This window comes from Boleophthalmus pectinirostris, unplaced genomic scaffold, assembly GCF_026225935.1.
Source record: "Boleophthalmus pectinirostris isolate CB_2022bp ecotype Guang Dong unplaced genomic scaffold, ASM2622593v1 HiC_scaffold_18, whole genome shotgun sequence".
NCBI lineage: Eukaryota > Metazoa > Chordata > Actinopteri > Gobiiformes > Gobiidae > Boleophthalmus > Boleophthalmus pectinirostris.
The window spans coordinates 4,610,217-4,629,862 of NW_026571133.1; the positions used below are offsets into that span (position 1 = coordinate 4,610,217).

The window sequence follows — 19,646 nt, forward strand, 5'->3', positions numbered from 1 at the left end:
CACAGTGGAGCACTTCCTGTATCACCACATGACATCACGAGGTGGAGCAGAGTGTTTTCTGTTTGAGAGAATAACTCATCTTAAATATGTAGAGTTTTGTGCGTTAAACATGTGTGAATGAAACAAAACACAACTCCAGGAATGTTTGTGGCGAGGAAACATTATAAAATAGATCAGGAAATAGTGCAGTCACCATAAATCAATTGATTCCTTCAAAATAGCGCAAAAAATTGTGGGAAAACTGAACAAAAGCCTCTAACCGCTAAACGGAAATTACAAAAGCACACAGGGAACATCCAGTGCTTTGGGGTAATTACTGAAATGACTGGATTGAATAAGTTTGTGCATGTCACGAAAGCCCAAATTGTACTAATGTTTTAACGGTTTTTGGGCTGTTTTATCATCCTACTACTATTTAACTTTCTTCCTTCCTCGCCTCTTTAGTCATGGCATGTGATGTGATCTAAACTACATTACCCAGAACCCCACGCTGCTGTGGCCACCACTGACACAGCCTCTATGAAATCTGGTTTGTTTTCAGGTGCACTATGTAACGTCTAAGGTGGACAGTCCGCTACGTCTGCTTTTCTCCATGGAGATGTTATTTCTTTGTATGAAATGTTCCGCAGTAAAGAAAGCTTTGTTTTATAGCACTGGTTTTCATTAAGACGTTGCCGATACGATACGATACATACCTCGATACATTGGCCATGATTAGGGATGTAACAATAACGGAAATATCGTGATATCGTCTCGTCAAAGTTCGCACAATAATATCGTGGACCATCACAATATATCGAATTACAAGTCTCTTTGCTTAAATTAAGAGTTATGATGCAGCAATAGATTAAAAAAAAAACAGAGGGAACTACATAGACCATGATCCTTTGCTTCATTTCAGTGCAGACTACAAGAAGAAATAACAGTTCTAACACTTTTAAGTCTTAAGCTATGTTCAGACTGCAGCCTGAAGTGACCCAAATCCGATTTTTTGGCCCCTATGTGACCTGTATCTGATCTTTTAATGACAGTCTGAACGACACAGATCAGATTATTTCAAATGTGACCCAGGACACTTGGATATGTGCTCCTGAAACCGATACATATCTGATCTTTTGACATGCGACTTCAGTCTGAACGGCCAAAGCGCATTCATCCGACCTACACGTTATCAACAAGCCACAAACGTCACTATTCTGCGCTGAAGTAGGTGAAAATTGTTAATGAACTCCGTGTCACTGAAGTGAAGCACATCACCACTCACCACTCTTGGCTCCGTCTCCACATCCACATGTTCCTTTCAACGGACGTCGCTGCCGCTGCCCCACAAAACACCACGGCCAAAAACCTCGTTCCTTCTCCTTCTCAATCTCCTCCTTAAAACAAGTAAGTTGTTCATGTTCTGGCTCCGGTACGAGAGAAACTTTAAAATCTCCAGGTGCTCAATGCTCGCGTCCATGTTTGGACAACTTCTGTTTGGACAACTGGAGATCACATACAAGTCACATTTAATAGAAATGTGAACGACCTCTCAAAAACATCGGATTTCACAAAAAATCTGAATTGAGCGTTAAGCCCTGCAGTCTGAATGTAGCCTTAGTTATTTGGATTAAGTTTCGTCAAGGCATTTAAGAGAAAAAAGTCGCATATTAACAGTTTTGCCTCCACAAAATATCGTAATAAATATCGTACCGTGAGATTTGGATATTGTTACATCCCACAAACATAATCGTGAGCCTCCCCACAATATCTTGAGATTTCCCAGGATTTCGCAATAAATATCGTACCGTGAGGTCCATACAGAGACTTTGATATCGTTACACTCCTAGCCACGATACAGTTCATGTCTCGATACAGTGCTCTTTCGATTCGATACGATATATTTCAAATTGATTTGATGTGATTCAGTAAAAAATAAAGGTTGTCTGCGATACTAAAAGTCTTTGTTAAACCACTTCTTGTGCAAAGTTCATATGAAACACAAACATTTTAATCATCAAAACAGTGAAAATGTCAAATGTGTCGCATAAATTAATTTCCTTCCTCTAAACAAGCAACAAAACTAATAAAATTATTTAGTAAAATATACCAAAAAAATACTCTTGGCGATATATCAATACAGCAGTCCACGATATCGATACTGTATCATCACATTAAACAATATGATATGTTGATATTTTGATATTTTTGCACACCCCTACTTTTTTATAGCTCAAAAATACCTTCAAACAAATGAAGTCTTACTATGTGCGGGCTTGCTTCTCCACAGATCTGGCCATTAACTTAAACTATTCGCTTAACTTATCACAATGGAGTTAAGTTATTTCCATACTGTGAAATAATCAAGGCAAAGCAGTAACATCTCCAGGGAGACAAGCAGGTGGCGGACTCTCCACCAGAAAAGTTTCACAGTGCACCTTTAATATATTTTTTACCTACATGTGGGATAAACTCATGTCAGCATTCAGTGAAGAAGAGAAACTGATCCACTGCAATCATGCAATACAATATATATAACAATATAAATAACATATAATATAAACCTGCCATTTCATTGACAGTAACATCTAAACATGAACATTATACACCAGTCTCATTCAATGTTTTTTGTTTTTTTTTTACTACTTTCTACATTTTATACATATATATGGAAGACACCAAATATATGAAGAAAAATATATGGAATTATTTAGTAAAGAAAAAAAAGTTAAAGCTGCTTGTAACTACTTTTCGACAGTATGACATTACACGTCTCTACTTTTCAATTACAGGTGGTTTTATAGCGCAAAAATATCTAGAAAAACACGTATTCTGACTCTGAGTGTGGATCTGTGGGGTCGCCTCTCCACAGATCTGACCTGTAACTTGGTCTGGTTGGGTGTAGATGAGGATACAAAGGTTTAATGCCGCACTTGCCCCGTTTACATGAGAGCTTTAATTCCGATTAAAAATAATTTCATTCGGAATGAAAATTAATTCTGCTTTAAAAAGACCATGTAAACACTTAATTCCTGATGATTATTTGGAATTAAACTTAAATCTGAATAAAGTGGGTGGTTTATTCAGATTTTAAAGCTGAATTAATTTATTCCGCGATCGTGTAAACGTTTATTAAAATAATTCCTGTCATTCAGCGCATGAGCGTTGGGTCGCCCTTCTGACGCGATAACACACTGCAAGACTGACCCTCCACCAGAAAAGTTACACAATGCACCTTTAAATCATTTATAATAAATAATAGTAAATCTTTATTTTTATTTTATTTTTTTATTTTAAATTTTTCTTTTTTTAGTAAATCTTTATAAAGCACTTTTAAAAACAAGGTTTGCAAAAATTACAAAAAGCATAAAAATAGCATACAGAAAGCATAAAAAACAGACAATAATGTAAAAAATTATATTAATTATAATAAGTAAATAAAAAGAAATAAGGGATAAAATCAAGCTAAACTTATTAGTTATTGGTTTATATTTGAGGATTTGTTTATAAAATATGTAACAAAAAATTTCTTCTGTATGTATATCAAATGTAAGAAGTAGTAAACCTATAGAAAAAAAAAAACATTAAATGAGAGACTTGACTGGTAGTGTTTGTACAAGTGGTTTTGACATTTGTAATACATCAATATATTCACAATCAAACATTTCATTGACATAACTAAAGCCTCAGTCTCCATATAAAAAAACACTGTTACGCCACATTTTTAACATGTTTTCTGTTGTTTTTTTGCTTGTGTGTTTTCCAGGGACCAACAGCACAAATGCGGTGGGGGGTTCGGTGGTCTCGAGTCAAGGCGGATCTCAGAATCTGGGTCCAAACTCCGCCCCCCATCAGAGGAAAGGAACCTTCACTGACGACCTGCACAAACTCGTGGACAACTGGGCTCGCGACGCCATGAATCTGACACAGGTACAGAGAACTGAGTATAGAGTTAAAGGTGCACTGCGTAACTTCTTGGTTGGGGGTCCGTCACCTAGCCTGAATCATCAGCCGGTTTCACTTTGTGGAAACCATCTGACCTCGCAGCATTAGGATTCGTTCGCTAGACAGTAGGCAGGTACTTTTTTTATTCAACCAATCGCTGCTGTTTGGTCGTGACGTTTGTAATGCGCCGGAACACTCAGTGGTGCAGAGGGTGAACATGTCTGTCAAAGATCATTGTCGTTTCTGCGAGGTGATCTAGTTGGTAAAGTGTTCGTCCACTGATCTGAAGGTTGGCGGCTCGAATCCCGCTCTCGACATCAACAACAACAGAAAAAAAACGTCACTGATTGAGCGATCAGATCCACTGAACTACAGGTTGGCTGGTTCCGTGGTTTGTCATGTGGTATTCCAGCTCCTCCTCTATTTCTATCCGTCCCTCCCTTCTCCCTCTACTCCTCCCCCCTCTCTTCGCATCTTCTCCGCCCTCCCCTTTCCTTCTCTCCCCCTCTCCCCTTTCTTACCCCCTCCTTCCCCTCTCTGCCTCACCGCTCTCTCCGTCTCCTCCTTCCCTTTTCCTCCTCCCCCTCTCCTCCTCTCTCCTCTCCCCCTCACCCCTTCTCTCCCTCCCTCTCTCCCCGTCTTCTCCTCCCTCTCTTGGACAACACACTTAACCCACCTCGCTCCCAGTGTCTGCTTATACTAGTGTGTGAATGGGTGAGTGTTTCCTTGTCGTAGAAGCGCTTTGAGTGCCTTGAAAGTGGAAAGGCGCTGTAGAAAAATGTGACCATTTACCAATAAAAAATGCAAAGTTTGTATTCGACAAAGGAAGTCCAAAGGAGGATAGCGTATGTATGCATTCTGCTATCGCAACTTGGGTTGGTTCAGCTCTTCCCTCCTACAAAACCGTTTAGTGTATTCTGATTCCTGATCTAGTCGCTGGAGAGAAATAAAATTGAAAGGAGGCACTAGGTGGCGCCAGCCTGGCTATCCCTCACCTTCTTGTTCCACAGTGAGTGCGTATACATGCACATCAATAACCCGGTTATTAGCCATACCCCGGTTATGTCAGTATTCGGGTTACTGCGTTTACATGCGCACTGAGAAACCGTAGGCTAATTAGCATAAACTGTTACGGCGATAAAAACAACTCGCTCCTTGCACCGCTGATGCGATCAGTTTCTTTTGGACTAAATGACACGACTCAGTGGATTATGTGTGTTATTTCTGTGACAGAAGAGGCGCTAATGATGGTAAGTGTGTTCCGTGCGTATAGAGTATAGGAGATAGTTCATGTTTTAGCTTTTCAGCGTCACACGAGTGCAGGTCGTACGAGTGCAGGTCGTACGAGTGCAGGTTGTACGTGTGCAGGTTTAGCGCAGCTCTTTATTTTACAGTCATTTCACTCGTTTGGTCACTTTATTTATGTTGGTCAATTTATTTATGTGACTACTGTTGTGGTGAAAGGCTGGAAAGTGTCTTTTTGACGCATGTGCACTCAACTTTATGTTGCAGTAACCGGGATACTGCGTATTACATGCCACAAGTAACCCAGTTACTATCGAATAAACCAGCTACAGTAACCCGGTTTCTAATAACCGGGATACTGCCATAACCGGGTTACTGCGTATTACATGCACCATCAAGAAACCGGGATACTCAAAAAACCCGATCATAACCGGGTTATTGATGTACATGTATACGCACTCAGTGTGACATTAAACAGCTCTACCTTACATTTATTCGATTATAGGTGGTTTTATAGCTCAAAAATACCTAGAAAAACAAACATTCTGACTGCCTCTCCACAGATCTGACCCATAACTTGGTCTGGTTTGATCTCCATGAAGATAGAAAAGTTTAACACCATACTGTGAAACATTCCAGACAAAGAAAACACAAGAAAAGTTACACAATGCACCTTTAAAGCTCTTATACAGTATTATCTATTTTCTGGTCAGTGGTAATGATGTTTCCTCTTCACAAACAGACCTGGAGTTGTGTTTTGTTTCATTCACACATGTTTAACACACAAATCCTGCATATTTATTTTGAGTTCTTCTCTCAAACTGAAAACACTGTTCCAACTTGTGATGTCATGTGGTAATACAGGAAGTGCTCCACTGTGTTTTACTAGAATAATTTGGATGATTTCAGCCCAGAAATTGCCCATTTCTACTGAACTAAAAGGTAAACAACTAACTTAACTTAACTATTAAAAACTATTGCTTCATGACATCACAAGGTGGAACAGAGCATTCTGAGAACCACATACAGGTTTCTCAAGGTAACTGATGATACATGAGCGTTTAAATTGGATAATTGTAATCACTGTTATTAGTTGTGACTAATTCTGTCATCTATCCTCACAGGTTTATCTATTTGTTGGATGTTTCTTTAGTATTACAGAAACCACACGTGTTTCTTTTGTTGCAGGGTAAAAAGAGTGCCAAACAGCTGCAGCAGACTCTACCACCGGGACACAGCTACGAGGTCAGTTTGTGGTCTGAACGGCCAATAACACAACTTACTGTGTATGGAGTGAATGATAATGCACTGTTAAGTACTGAAAAGTGCTATATGAGTGATGGCATTATTTAAAGTGCATATTGTTTCCATTTTTTTCTAACAGGAAATGACTTGGTTTGGTGCGGTAGTGTCAGGGAAATTCTACCCAAAGACAAAGAAATTCTACCTGTGGCACATATTTGTTATAGTTTTACATCAGTTAAGTGGCAGCCTGTGGAAAAAAATGAGAAGAAAAGATCTAAAACAGAATACTTCTATCTATGTCATGGGTGTCAAACATATGGCCCAGGGGCCAGATCCGGCCCTTCAAGACCTTTAATCTGGCCCTCGGCTGATTTTCTACTAAAATATTTTTATTATATTTTCTCTTTTCTATATTTATATATTACAATACGCTGCAATTTGTTAAAAAAAACAAAACACTGAACCAATCTAAAAATTACTTTGGCGATATATACAAGGCCCACACATCACTCTTAGAAGGTAGAAAGCTCTGGAAAGTTGATTTTGCATGAGATGGTCCCTTTAATTGTTGTCATTTATTTTTGATAGACAAAACAGGTTACTAGGTGACATTTATCAAATTAAAACTATGTGTAAAAAAAAAATCAGAAAAAGCTAGATGTGTGTAGAATCCTTCAGTCGTCCAGGTAAAATCCATGACAAAGGATAAATTCAATTTGTCAACTGGACAAACGTTTATTTTGGTTGAAAATGTTTCGTAGCTCATCCATCGGTTCTGGTCATACGCTGGTGGACACTGCTTTGTATCTGCCAGCAGGGAGGAGCTAAATACACGGAAACTACTCTGAAACTAACACACCTACTTGTTTAATAGAATTTCTCCTTTGCCACAGAAAAAGCTTGGCAATTTTTTGGTTTAAATAGAATATGTTACCTATTTTTTAAATTAATTGTCAAATATTTAAACAAAATTGTAAATCACAGGAATGTAACGACATCCAAATCTCTCGGTGCGATATTATCACGATATGCATCTCACGGTACGATATTTATTGCGATATTTTGGAGAGGCTGATATAATTGTAGATAGGACACTTTTTTTTGGTTTTAAAATACCTTGACAAGATTTTGGTATGAATAATTTCCAGTATAATCCCATGAATTCAAGTAAAAACGTATTACTTCATGTTGTTTGCACTGAAATGAATCATGGGATATGTAGTTTCTGATGTTTATAAGCTGTTGCTACTATAAAACCATGCATTTAAGTAAAGAAAGTTGTAATTCGATATATTGTGACGGTCTACGATATTATTGTGAGACTTTTGACGATACGATATCACGATATTTTGGTTATTGTTACATCCCTAGTAAATCTTATACTTTATTAATTGCTATGAGACTATGATAAAACATCGAGTCAGGATTAAGCATAATATTTTTTCTTTCTTTTTCTCTACGTAGCTCATCCAGTCAGCCAGTCTGGCCAGGAAGTTCTCCGCTCCGGGTCACCTGTGTCCCAGCAGCATCGGAGGCTCAGTCCAGCTCCCCAACGCCGCCACCGCTACCTCTCTGTCCGCCCGCAAAGGCTCCCTCTCCTCCCACCCGCCCGCCTCCCCCACGCCGCCGCTCGCCCAACCCCAGCCCCCGCAGTTCATCCACTACAACCCCTCGGCGGCCTACAGCGCGCAGTGGAGCGGACCCAGCCACGTCATGTCCGTACCGCACCCGGCGCCCAATCCCGGTGGACTTCTGGTCAGCACGTCGCAGCCTCTCGGCCCGTACCCGGCGACGCAGAACCAGCTCCCGGGACAGGCCTCTCTGCAAGCTTTTCACATAAACAACGCTCTACACAAGTCTGTTAGCAATCCCGGAGGACCTAACCTAAGGACCACATAGAACAAAAGGGGGAGCCTGCTTAAAAACGGCTGACGTCTGAAGACTTAAGTGTGGAGAGTGGAGAGGAGCAAGACGGAAGCTGCCGGAGAAATACTGGATCACTGAATGAGACCTTTTCTTGAGATTGGAGATTGGGGAAAAAAAAAAAAAGAAGCAAAACTACCAACTAATATCATGTAAATTACTCTTGTACGATTAAACAAAAAGGGCTTGGCCAGGTCAAACTTGTGTTAATTTCGATAAAACTGGTCTCGGTTGATACTTTGCAGTGTTTTTATTGGCGAAATGTTCAGCGGTCGCCATGGTGACGCGATGCACAGACAGAAAAAAAGTTTTAAGATCGCCCGAAAACTCAAGAAACGGCACATTTTCAGGAGCCTCTGATCGATATGAATGTTCATGAGCCTGTTTACGAGTTTCATTTTCGATTAAAAAAGTAAGAGTGACTCAGGTCCCGTCCACACTAGTTCGTATTCGAGTCGTTTTCATTGCGGATGCAGTGTTCGTCCAAACTAATCCGATTGAAAACGGCTCCAGAGACGGAACGATCTGTGTGGACGCCTGAAAACGCTGATACGCTGATGCAGGTCTGTGCGCCGCAAAGTTATTCACTGCCAAAACGTTAAGAGGCTAGAATATATGTCCATTCATATATACGGTCTGTGCGTACGATCTGCGGACGTATAATGTCTGAAAAGTTTAACGTGAACCATCTCCAACGCGACAGAAGCACAGAACAGACTCACCATCAGCAGAACATCCCTCTGTCACAGAAAGAACACTCATATTCCACTGAGTCGTGTCCTTTAGTCCGACAGAAGCTGAGCCGCATCAGCGCACAAGGAGCGAGCTGTTTTTTTTGAGCACTCACTTTATGCAAATTAGCCATGTGGATTTAATTTTAGTTTCTGTAAAACGTAAACAAATATGCTCAAGGTGTGTAGATAGTGAAGGCTTGTGGACACCGAAACGACGTGTCTGGACGTTTCCGATACGGTGACGAAATCAGCTGCAAAGTATCAATCAGAAAGTAGGTATAGAGATCGGGATTCAACAAAAATACTGATTGGATAATTGGTAAATAAACCAATTGAGATTTAAAGATGTAAATGACTTATTTTTTGCGCTTATTTAAATGTACTTTTGGTTTTCAGATTGTAAAATGTGACATCATACTCAGTTTTTCCTATTGATTACGCTGAAATATCCAAAACGTAAACCCACAAATGTTGAATCTGAACATTTCTGTTGCTTTCTAGACCCAAAATCTGACTGTATTCCAACAAAAAATCTGTATTCTAACAATATTAAATCTGTTTTAAATAGTATTGACCTGTAGAAATTCTGGGGCGTCATCTGAAACCCGGTAATTCTCTCACGAAACTTTTTATGTTTCTATGTAATTTGTGTTTAATCCCGATCTCCATACACCATAACACCCAGGTAGATTGAATTAATACAAAAATATCTTAACATTACTTAAATTGGGGCCTGGTTGGTTCTGCAAGTCCGTTTATTTGGGTATTTTTCATTTTGGTAACTAAACTGGTGAACTGTAATTTTATATCTTGAGAAAAAATGGTTGGTGTATTTGAAATTTTAGAACAAAAACAACATAATACAGTAGTTTATCGGTTGATGCAGACTTAAAGAAAGATCGGTCAAGATTTGTCGCACCAAAAACGTGTGCTTTTTGGACATATCTGGCAACGCAATCGAACAAACGAAGCGATATCAGTGAAAACTACGTGCTTAGGTCGACGATTACCTGTAGTAAAAGCGTTTAGAAGCTATCCGTAGACCACAGAAAAATGCGGATCGTCGTCATAGCGATTAACAATGTCCGAGGATTAGAAAAACATATATACAGTCTTCTCTTCCGCCTCTCCTCTCCTCTCGCTCTCTCCATCATCTGAAGCAATAAGAGCAAAACCCTTTTAGAGTCCCGTGTGAACAAGTGGCCTTTGTTATATTAAAAAAGAGAAAAAAAAACGTTAGGATTTCGTCTCTATTTCTTTTATGATTCCATTTCCGTTGCGTGTTTAAGTTGCTTGCTGCCCTGAACTCCACACGTAAAGCACAGACATTGTAAATAGACATTGTGAGCAGCAAATGATGCGTTTTTGTTCGAGTCATTGTTAACACTTTATAACAACGAAACACATTTTAATCAGCCTAAACAAAGCACGAGCAAAGACTTTAGTAATTCATAATGAACATACAGTTTATTACGAATGATTCAGGCTCAGTAATTACTTAAAGGTGCACTGTGTAATTTTCATCCTCCTCGTCTCCATGGAGAAGTTGCCGAAAAGTTACACAGTGTGGCAAAAAACACTTAAAAAAAAAAAAAGTATATTTTGTTTTCGTTCATTGAATCACATAAAGACTTAATTCATAACGAACAAGTTGTTTATTAAGAATGATTCAGGCTTAGTAAGTGCTTAAAGGTGCACTGTGTAACTTTCCTATTCCTTGTCTCCATGGAGATGTTATTGGAATGTTCCACAGTATGGCATTAACCTTATATAAAACGTCTATTTTGTTTTCGTTTATTGAATTACAGAAAGACTTAATTCACCATGAACAAGTTGTTTATTAAGAATGATTCAGGCTTAGTAACTACTTAAAGGTGCACTGTGTAACATTCTTCCTCCTTGTCTCCATGGAGAGGTTACTGGAATGTTCCACAGCATGGCATTAAACTTATAAAAACAAAAACAAAACATTTTGAATTTCAGAAAGACTTAATTCATAATGAACAAGCAATTTATTAAGAAGGATTCAGGCTTAGTAATTACTTAAAGATGCACTGTGTAACTTTCCCATCTGCCCGTCTCCGTGGAGATGTTACCGGAATATTCCACAGTACGGCGTTAAACTTATATGTCTTGCGTTTATTGATTTACAGCTGTTTTCATGACTCAAACGTGCACTCTTACCACAGCTGTTACTATGGCGTCGCCTGCTTGTCGCCGTGGAGATAAACTTTTACCGGAATGTTCCGCAGTATGGCATTAAACTTCATTAAACTCATCTTGCATGTATCGAATTAGACGCGTTCTTACCACGAGCAGGGGTTAGCTCTCGTCAGATCGGACCTGTAACTGTGGCGTCACCTGCTTGTCGCCGTGGATACGCATTTAATGTCATACTGTGGAACATTCCAGGCAAAGCAATAGCATTTCCATATAGACAAGCAGATGTAGTTTTTAATTAATTTTCTAACTTCTGCCCCTTTAAGTAGTTACTAAGCCTTAATCATTCTCAATAAACTTTTTGTTCATGATGATTTAAGCCTTTGTTCATGCTTTACTAAAGGTGCATTGCGTAACTTTTCCGGTGGAGGGTCCATCAAACGCTTTACTCCATGGAGGTGTTATCGCTTTGTCTGGAATGTTTCACAGTATGATAGTCAAGCTTTCTATCGTCACGGAGACCAAACTAGACCAAGTTACAGGTCAGATCTGCGGAGAGGGGCCTGTTTTTCCTCTGTATTTTCGAGCGATAAAACCCCTTGGAATTCGATAAATGTAACGTAGATCTGTTTAATGTCACACTGCGGAACATTCCGGGCAGAGCAATGACGTATCCGTAGAAACAGGCAGACCCGGAAAGTTCCGCAGTGCACCTTTAAGGCTAATTAAAATGTGGCGGTTATAAAGTGTTACAGAGTCTTTTTTTTCTTTTTTTTTTTTGGGCTGGTTTCAACATTGTACATTGTTATTTTCGATGTGAATGAATATAATTGTATTTAAAAAGAAACAAAAACGGCTGTGTTCTGTGGACGGACCTGTTTTAGTCACATCGAGCTCGGTCGGTGTGTTGATTCACTGTGATTTTGTGCTTTGTTTTATGAGCAGATGTTTCGGGATAATAATTTTGGGAGTTTTTGGGGTGGATTCTTTCATTGAAAACAAACTACGGAAACGTTTTGGGGTCGTTTCGCTTTCGGTTCAGTCGGCAAAATGTGAAATCTGATTTGTTTTTAACTATATTGGCTGTGCTCACAAAGTCATAGGATTGGGGTTTTGGAATTAAGTTATAAGAAAATCCAGAAAATGTTGATTGTTTTTCGTTTTAGATCACAATTTGGCCTTATTAATCTTGTGTCTAGAGTAAATAGAGTAAAAATATACTTTAATTTGTGTTAAAAATACACAAGACATTGAATTTAAAGGTGCATTTTATAACTTTTCTGGTGGAGCGTCAAGTGCGTTTGTCCATGGAGATGTTGTTGCTTTGTCTGGAATGTTTCACAGTGTGGTGTTAAACCTTTCTGTCATCGTGGAGACCAAATCCTGGCCAAGTTACGGGTCAGATCTGTGGAGAGGCGAGCCCACTCACAGCCAGAACGCCTGTTTTTCTAGCCATTTTTGAGCTATAAAACCACCTGTAATTGAGTAAATTTTATGTCACACTGCGGAACATTACAAGCAGAGCAATGGCGTATCCATAGAAACGAGCAGGTGACGGACCCGCGACCGAAAAGCTGCGTAGTGTAACTTTTAATGACAGCAATTACACGGATATTAACCGTAAAACTGAAAAAAAAAGCAAGAATTAAAACGCAAATTCCACCTTAGAAATCTTTACCTGTCCTTAAAGCTGCACTGTGTAACTTTCGGTGGAGGGTCCGTCACCTGTTTCTATACCTGGAATGTTCTAGTACGCTTATTTATCTCTACGGAGACAGCAGGTGGCACCATAGTTATAGTTACATGTCAGATCTGTGGAGAGGCGAGCCCACTCACCGTCCAGAACGTCTGTTTTTCTAGGTATTTTTGAGCTGTAAAACCACTTCAGTAAATGTAAAGTAGATTTGGTTCATGTCACACTGCGGAACATTCTAAGCAGAGCAATGACGTGTCCATAGAAACAAGCAGGTGACGCCATAGCTACATCGTCTCATGTCAGATCTGTGGAGAGGCGAGCCCACTCACAGTCAGAACGCCTGTTTTTCTAGGTATTTTTGAGCTCTAAAACCATCTGTAACTGAATAAATTTAATGTCACACTGCGGAACATTCTAAGCAGAGCAAAGGCGTATCCATAGAAACGAGCAGGTGACGGACCCGCGACCAAAAAGCTGCATAGTGCAACTTTTAATGACAGTAATTACATGGATGTTAACCATAAAACAGATCTAAAAAATTGCAATATTAAGATGCAAATTCTACTAAAGAATTCTTACCTGTCCTTAAAGCTCCACTGTGTAACTTTTGGTGGAGGGTCCGTCACCTGCTTCTTCTGACTGGAATGTTCTATTACGCTTATTTATCTCTATGGAGACAGCAGGAAGCGCCATAGCTGCATAGTCTCATGTCAGATCTGCGGAGAGGCGAGCCCACTCACAGTAAGAATACACGTTTTTAGGTAAAAATAAAAACAGTTTTTATTGGGTTAATGCAAGACGGACGCGTTTAATGCCACTCCGGGACATTCCAGACGAAGCAACAACATCTCCACGGAGACGAGCAGACCAGAAAAGCTACACAGTGTGCCTTTAAGCTTAATTTTAAACCGTTTTTGTTGCTTTACACGAACACAGCCCATATATAAATCCATATTCAAATTGAAACTACATCATTAAATTTCTTTAAAACCAGAACCGAACCCACTGGATCTGACCGAAAGCTGAAGTGGACCTCGAAACGGCGTGAATGACAAAAACAATTTAAGATATTAAAGTAATGCTAGCTATATTTCCTTATAACAGTACTTATACACAGACACTTTAAACCCTCCTTTGCCTCTGTCCCTGGTTATTTTAGATCAATGTGAATGTATAAACCATTGTCCATTGTATTGTACTTGAAGAGTTATTTTTGCTTTTTTGTTTTTGTTTTTGTGTGTTTTTTTGTTTTGTTTATTTTTCGTAGATCCTCGGTGTTCGCTGGGGTATATAGTGCCTTGCTTCTTACCTGGTTTAAGGGCCTTTATTTACGATTGCGGAAACGGGTTGAGTCGCTGAAAGTTTATGGTTAGCTTTAAATCAACTTTAATTTTGGAAAAGGCAAAAATATATATATATATATGAGCCCCATACCAAAAAATTTTAACAATTTCAAATCACTCAGCTGCACAGTTTTGAGAATATAAGACCAAGCTGCCAATGTAAAAAAAAACATTCAACGTTGATTTTTTTGTACGTCATCTTTTCCATTTAACTATAACGTTGACTCAAAGTTAAGTTAAAGCCCTAATTTTTTAAGCATCGACGTCAATATCGGCTGAAATGTTACGCAGTGGGGCTTTAATCTGCTTGAAATCCCTTCACTCGGTTGACGTAAATGGTTTAAATGGAAAAAAACATACAAACGTACAAAAGTCGCCCATGTACCTTCCGTCGAAAACGCCAAAGGAAATCGATTTTTTTGTATATTCGGGGTTTTATCTTGAGATGAGGAATTCTGTTAAATAGTTTTATGAAGAGTTTTGAGTTTTGCGATTGTAATTGAAGCTTGGACCACTCTATACTAAATACAAATGTACTACAAATGTACTACAAAAGGACATTGGAATAGTGTGCAGTACATTTAGAGTCTGCATGAGAAGCAATATCTGAATCCAAGTTACAAAGTGTTTTATATGTCAATAAATGATCAAAAAGTATCATTTTAAAAGATATACAGTCTATAGTTTAATCCAATTCGGAGTTTTTTTTATCTTTCTCAAATTAAAATCCTGTTATAAGTGCCATATTTAATTTATTTTGCTTAAAGGTCCCATATTAAGCCGTTATAATGTTAGTTTTAATGGAGTTTTGTTTTGTTTTGTTTCATTCACACACATGTTTAACACACAAACCCTGCGTATTTAGACTTTAGAGTTCTTCTCTCAAACTGAAAACACTCCGTTCCACCTTGTGATGTCATTTGTTAAACATAAACACAAGCTCCACTGTGTTTTTAAACTCCATACACGTTCAGGAGAATCATTTGGATGATTTCTGCTCTGGAATTGCCGATCTCTACTGAACAAAAGATAAAAGGTAACTCGAAAACTACCGCTTCATGACATCACGAGGTGGAGCAGAACGTTTTGAGCTTTGGAGGTGTAGACTAGAGGTCAGCGCACGAACTTCTCCTGTGCCCGCAAAGAATTGTAATTTTCATTCCCGCTCCTGCCCACATCTGCGAATATTTTGTCCCGCTCCCGACTGCAAATCCTAGCCTGATTCATCAGCCGGTTTCACTTCACAGAAACCGTCTGACCTCGCAGCATTAGAATTTGTTTGCTCGACAATAGGCGGGTACTTTTTTTATTTAACCAATCGCTGCTGTTTAGTCGTAACGTATATAATGCGCCGCTAACGGGACTAATTGGTAGATTAAGTTTTTCCCAAATCCCGTAGGAAGAAGGGCAATAACGTCTTTCCCCTTGATAAAATTCACCAAACATTCTCTTTGTTCCGGTTTTAAATCCTCGATCTCGGGAATCGTTGCCAACACAGAATGTATCGCTCTTCGCCGATTAACAGGTACGCGAACTCGCACTTCCGGGGTTTTCGTGAACCGATTCTTGACCTAGTCGCTGGAGAGAAATAAAACTGAGCAGAGGCACTAGGTCGCGCCAGCCTGGCTGGCTACGCAATTCCTGCAAGATGTGGACGTTCGCTTTCTTAAGATCTGTCCAACACGAAGAAGCGGAAAGGAATTGTCTAAAATGTGCTTGAGATTAGACCACGTCCGCTTAAAATGTTTTTATTAATGCCAAATAAAATATCCAGCACAAATGATGTATAATAGACTCACATTAATCATTTGTACATTTTATTTTACACTCATATTTAGTTTGCGTGACTGCGGTTTATCATCCCACCCGCCCGCTCCCGCAATGAGCTTTCAAAATGTGTCCCGTCAAAATGTGTTTTGCGTCGGATTTCGCGAGTGCAGGGCTCTAATGTAATGTAGGCAGAAATAATCCAGAGTTACTCAAACACGCGTGAATGAAACAAAACACAACTCCAGGTCTGTTTTTGAGGATTTAACAACATTATAACACGACCTAAAGCTCACAAGAGTCAAGTTTGTGTAATATTGGACTTTTAAGGCATTTTACTGCAATCGTTCCAATAATAAACCCTGGAATTACCTCAGTCCCTCGGTCCAGATCGATCTCAAAACAGCAGATTTCTTGGTCGTATTTGAAGCAGCGCCGTCCCTTTAAGAAAATACATTGAAATGCCTTGTTCAGACAGTTACTTACGGATGAACGAAATTACTTTGGGTTGTGTGGTTATGTTTCGGGTTGTAATTTTGATAACGGAAATCCAACAGTTGTGAATTCTCATGTGTAAATCTAGTCATATCTGGTACTTGTACATTCTGTTGGGAGGGGCCTTCATTTACATAAGTATTAAGTTGTAGATTTGTTTAAAAATATTTTTGCTTATTTTATTTTATTTTTTTTTTCTCTTGTTTTCTCATAAAAATGCAATGTTTTACTACTTACTAGGTTTTGGTTGAAGCTGTGAATAGTCGTTTTGAGCCACTTCGCTTCAGTTCTGTCGTTCATACGCTTTTATTTTGTAGGAGCCAGTTTTGCAATAGTCCAAGACCTGGATGATTCGCACGGCAGGTTTGAACTGCGTTAAGTTAAATGATAAAACTGTTCTTGTTATTTAAAGTGAAATGTTGCACTTTCACTTTTGGATAACGTTGGGTTGAGTCTGTGGCCTCTTGCGGCACTACACAATTTAATAAAAACATACAAAATAAAGTGACTGCATTGGGTATTGCAATATTTCTGGAAAATTATGATTTCTAAAGATAAAGCACATGTTTAGTTGTATAAAAATTGTATATTGAGCCACACTATAGTCGATTTCAGATTCGAGAATGTTTTAATGACATGACAGGTTTTCCCTTTTGATTTAATTTTAACTTTGCATTGAAACATCCAAAAGGTAAATTCATAAATGTTGAACCTTATAACCGTATTTTTTGGACTATAAGACACTCCGGAGTATAAGTCACAGCAGCCAAAAAAATGTGTAATGAAGAAGAAAAAACATATATAAGTCTTACTTTTTGGGGGAAATTAATTTGATAAAATCAGAGACCAGGAACCGACATTTCATCTTGAAAGGCAAATTATAGTAAAAACAATAGAACAGAGAACAACAGACTGTTAACGTCACATATGAACAGTTCTTCAGATAAACTATAACATAAACAACAGAACAGAACAAGTAAACAAACTCTCCATCTCAGTCCAGATCACTAAAATTCTTCATCCTCGGTGTCACTTCTGAGAAAGTTTGCGACCTCTGGAGGTAAACAGACGCCGCTTCCTCGTCTGTGTCGCTGTCGTCAGACTCAGCATCAGTTCCAGTTAGAATTATTCCGGTCCTTCTGAATCCCGACAGGATGGTTTCAGTGTCACTGAAGTCCAGGCTTTGTCCATCCATCCAGTAACTTCCAGGAAAGTTTCATGCTGCATCCTCCTGGTGTCACAAGTTTCTCACTCACTCCAAACTTTCTTTCTGCTGCTTGATTATCGTTTTCGACTGAATATTTCGTTACATGCAGCTTGTAATCTGCAAAATATGATTTTCTCTTTGGGGGCATTTGAGTTCAGTCTTCTCAGTCGTCTTTATAAGTAACAGTGCGTTCGATTGGCATGATACAGACAGGACAGAGGCTCTTTCTGCAGGAGACATGCGCAGTAGAGCCAAGTGACAGTGTTAAAGGAGGAACAGGAGCAGCAGATACTGACACACAAGACTAGAACCTCTCACGGCTTCAGTGTGAAATTTTTAATATATAAGTCACACCAGAGTATAGTTGCAGGACCATCTAAACATGAAAAAAGTGCCACTTATAGTCCGAAAAATACGGTATTTTTGCTAGTGAGTATTCCCAAGAACTCACTGTATTCCACACAAATCTGAAGTTTAACAATATAAATTTTAGCTGTACCCATCTGTAGCAAATATTATAGGTCCATAACCCAACAAGAGTCTTCAACAGGGGTTTTCCAGACAACCATAGTCAGTCAAAATATTAAAGATGTCAGATTATCAAGTCATAGTCATAGAAATACAGTGTAAATTTTGATTCATATAAGAGTTATTGCAATATGGACAATGTGTCACTTGTTATTACAAAAATTTCACATAATATCACGCAGTTCAGAATCAATGTTCCTGCCGTGGGATGATCCAGTGTCTTTAGGGTTTTTTGTTTTGTTTTTCCAGCTCAGTTTTTGCCAGATTTCATTTAAAATTCTGAATTAATCTGATTTGCAGTTTGGTTTCTTCTAACTTGTGTCATTTCTGTGATCTGTTTGGAGTTGTCAGTGGCCGGGTTCTTCTGTGTGAGTGAGTTTTAGCATCGCACGCCTCATGTCTGCCCCCTTGTGGTGTGTTCTGCACTAAGTATAGAGTGTTCAAGCTTCAGAGTAAAATATAACACAAGGACATTTGTTACTTTATTTGTAAAAACTTAAATAAAAGGTGTTTAAATATAAGCATAGGCTGGACTCTTTTGTTGGGATTTGTGTGTTCATTCTGTAACTTTTCTGGTCAAGTGTCTGAGAGCTGCTTTGTTTCCACAGAACTGTTAATGCTTTGAATGTTCCCATTGATGTTTCCATGGAGATGAGCAGGTGAAGCCACTTGGCCACGTTACAGGTGAGATCTGTGGAGAGGTAAACTCGCTCACAATGAGAGATGTACGTATGACTTGCGAGAAATTATATATTTTGCTAATAAGAACTCCTGTAATTGAAATACTGCAAGATAAATTTCATATTGTAGAATATTTCAGGCAAAGCAATAACGTTTCACACATTTCCACACTCACTAAAGCTAAGTGACCCAAATCCGATTTTTTGGCCCCTATGTGACCTGTATCTGATCTTTTAATGACTGTGGATCAATCCTGCCCATCACCTTCACCTTTCACTATTTTTCAATTCCGTTGGGAAGGGAAACAGTTTGAACGGAGGTTTGCAGTCACACACATCTGATTCCCTTTTGCATTTATGGAGTTCGCAAACTTCCAAAGCGCGTTTTCCGCTGTTAGAACATCCAAGAACCACACAGTTACGATGTCTGCATCACAAAACTAAAATATGACAATATCAGAACCAGAAACAAAAGCGATAACAAAACAAAAGACTTGAAAAGATCGACTTTGACAATAGACGCATCCCACTGGGAAATCAAACGTGGCGGTTTAACACTCACACTTTTTCAGAGGACCCTTCCCAGTTTGCATTGCAGGATGAATGGAAGTCCAAAATTCGGGATGCATGTATTAGAGGAGGTGGCCTATAAACGGAGGCAGCCTCACCTTTGTTAAGAGTAAGGTGCTGTGTGTGAGT

General features: G+C 39.0%; 1 protein-coding gene across 1 annotated transcript in view; it reads left to right on the forward strand.

Moving 5' to 3' along the window:
- The window catches only part of LOC110156003 (serine/threonine-protein kinase WNK1-like), a 323,906-nt gene extending 305,113 nt beyond the window's left edge, over window positions 1-18,793 (forward strand). Inside the window, exons 37-39 of the mRNA XM_055153838.1 lie at window positions 3,746-3,909; window positions 6,358-6,414; window positions 7,879-18,793. Coding sequence (XP_055009813.1) covers window positions 3,746-3,909; window positions 6,358-6,414; window positions 7,879-8,313 — 656 coding nt within the window. The 3' untranslated portion in view covers window positions 8,314-18,793. The remainder of the gene's footprint in view (window positions 1-3,745; window positions 3,910-6,357; window positions 6,415-7,878) is intronic.
- The last annotated feature ends 853 nt before the right edge of the window (window positions 18,794-19,646 follow it).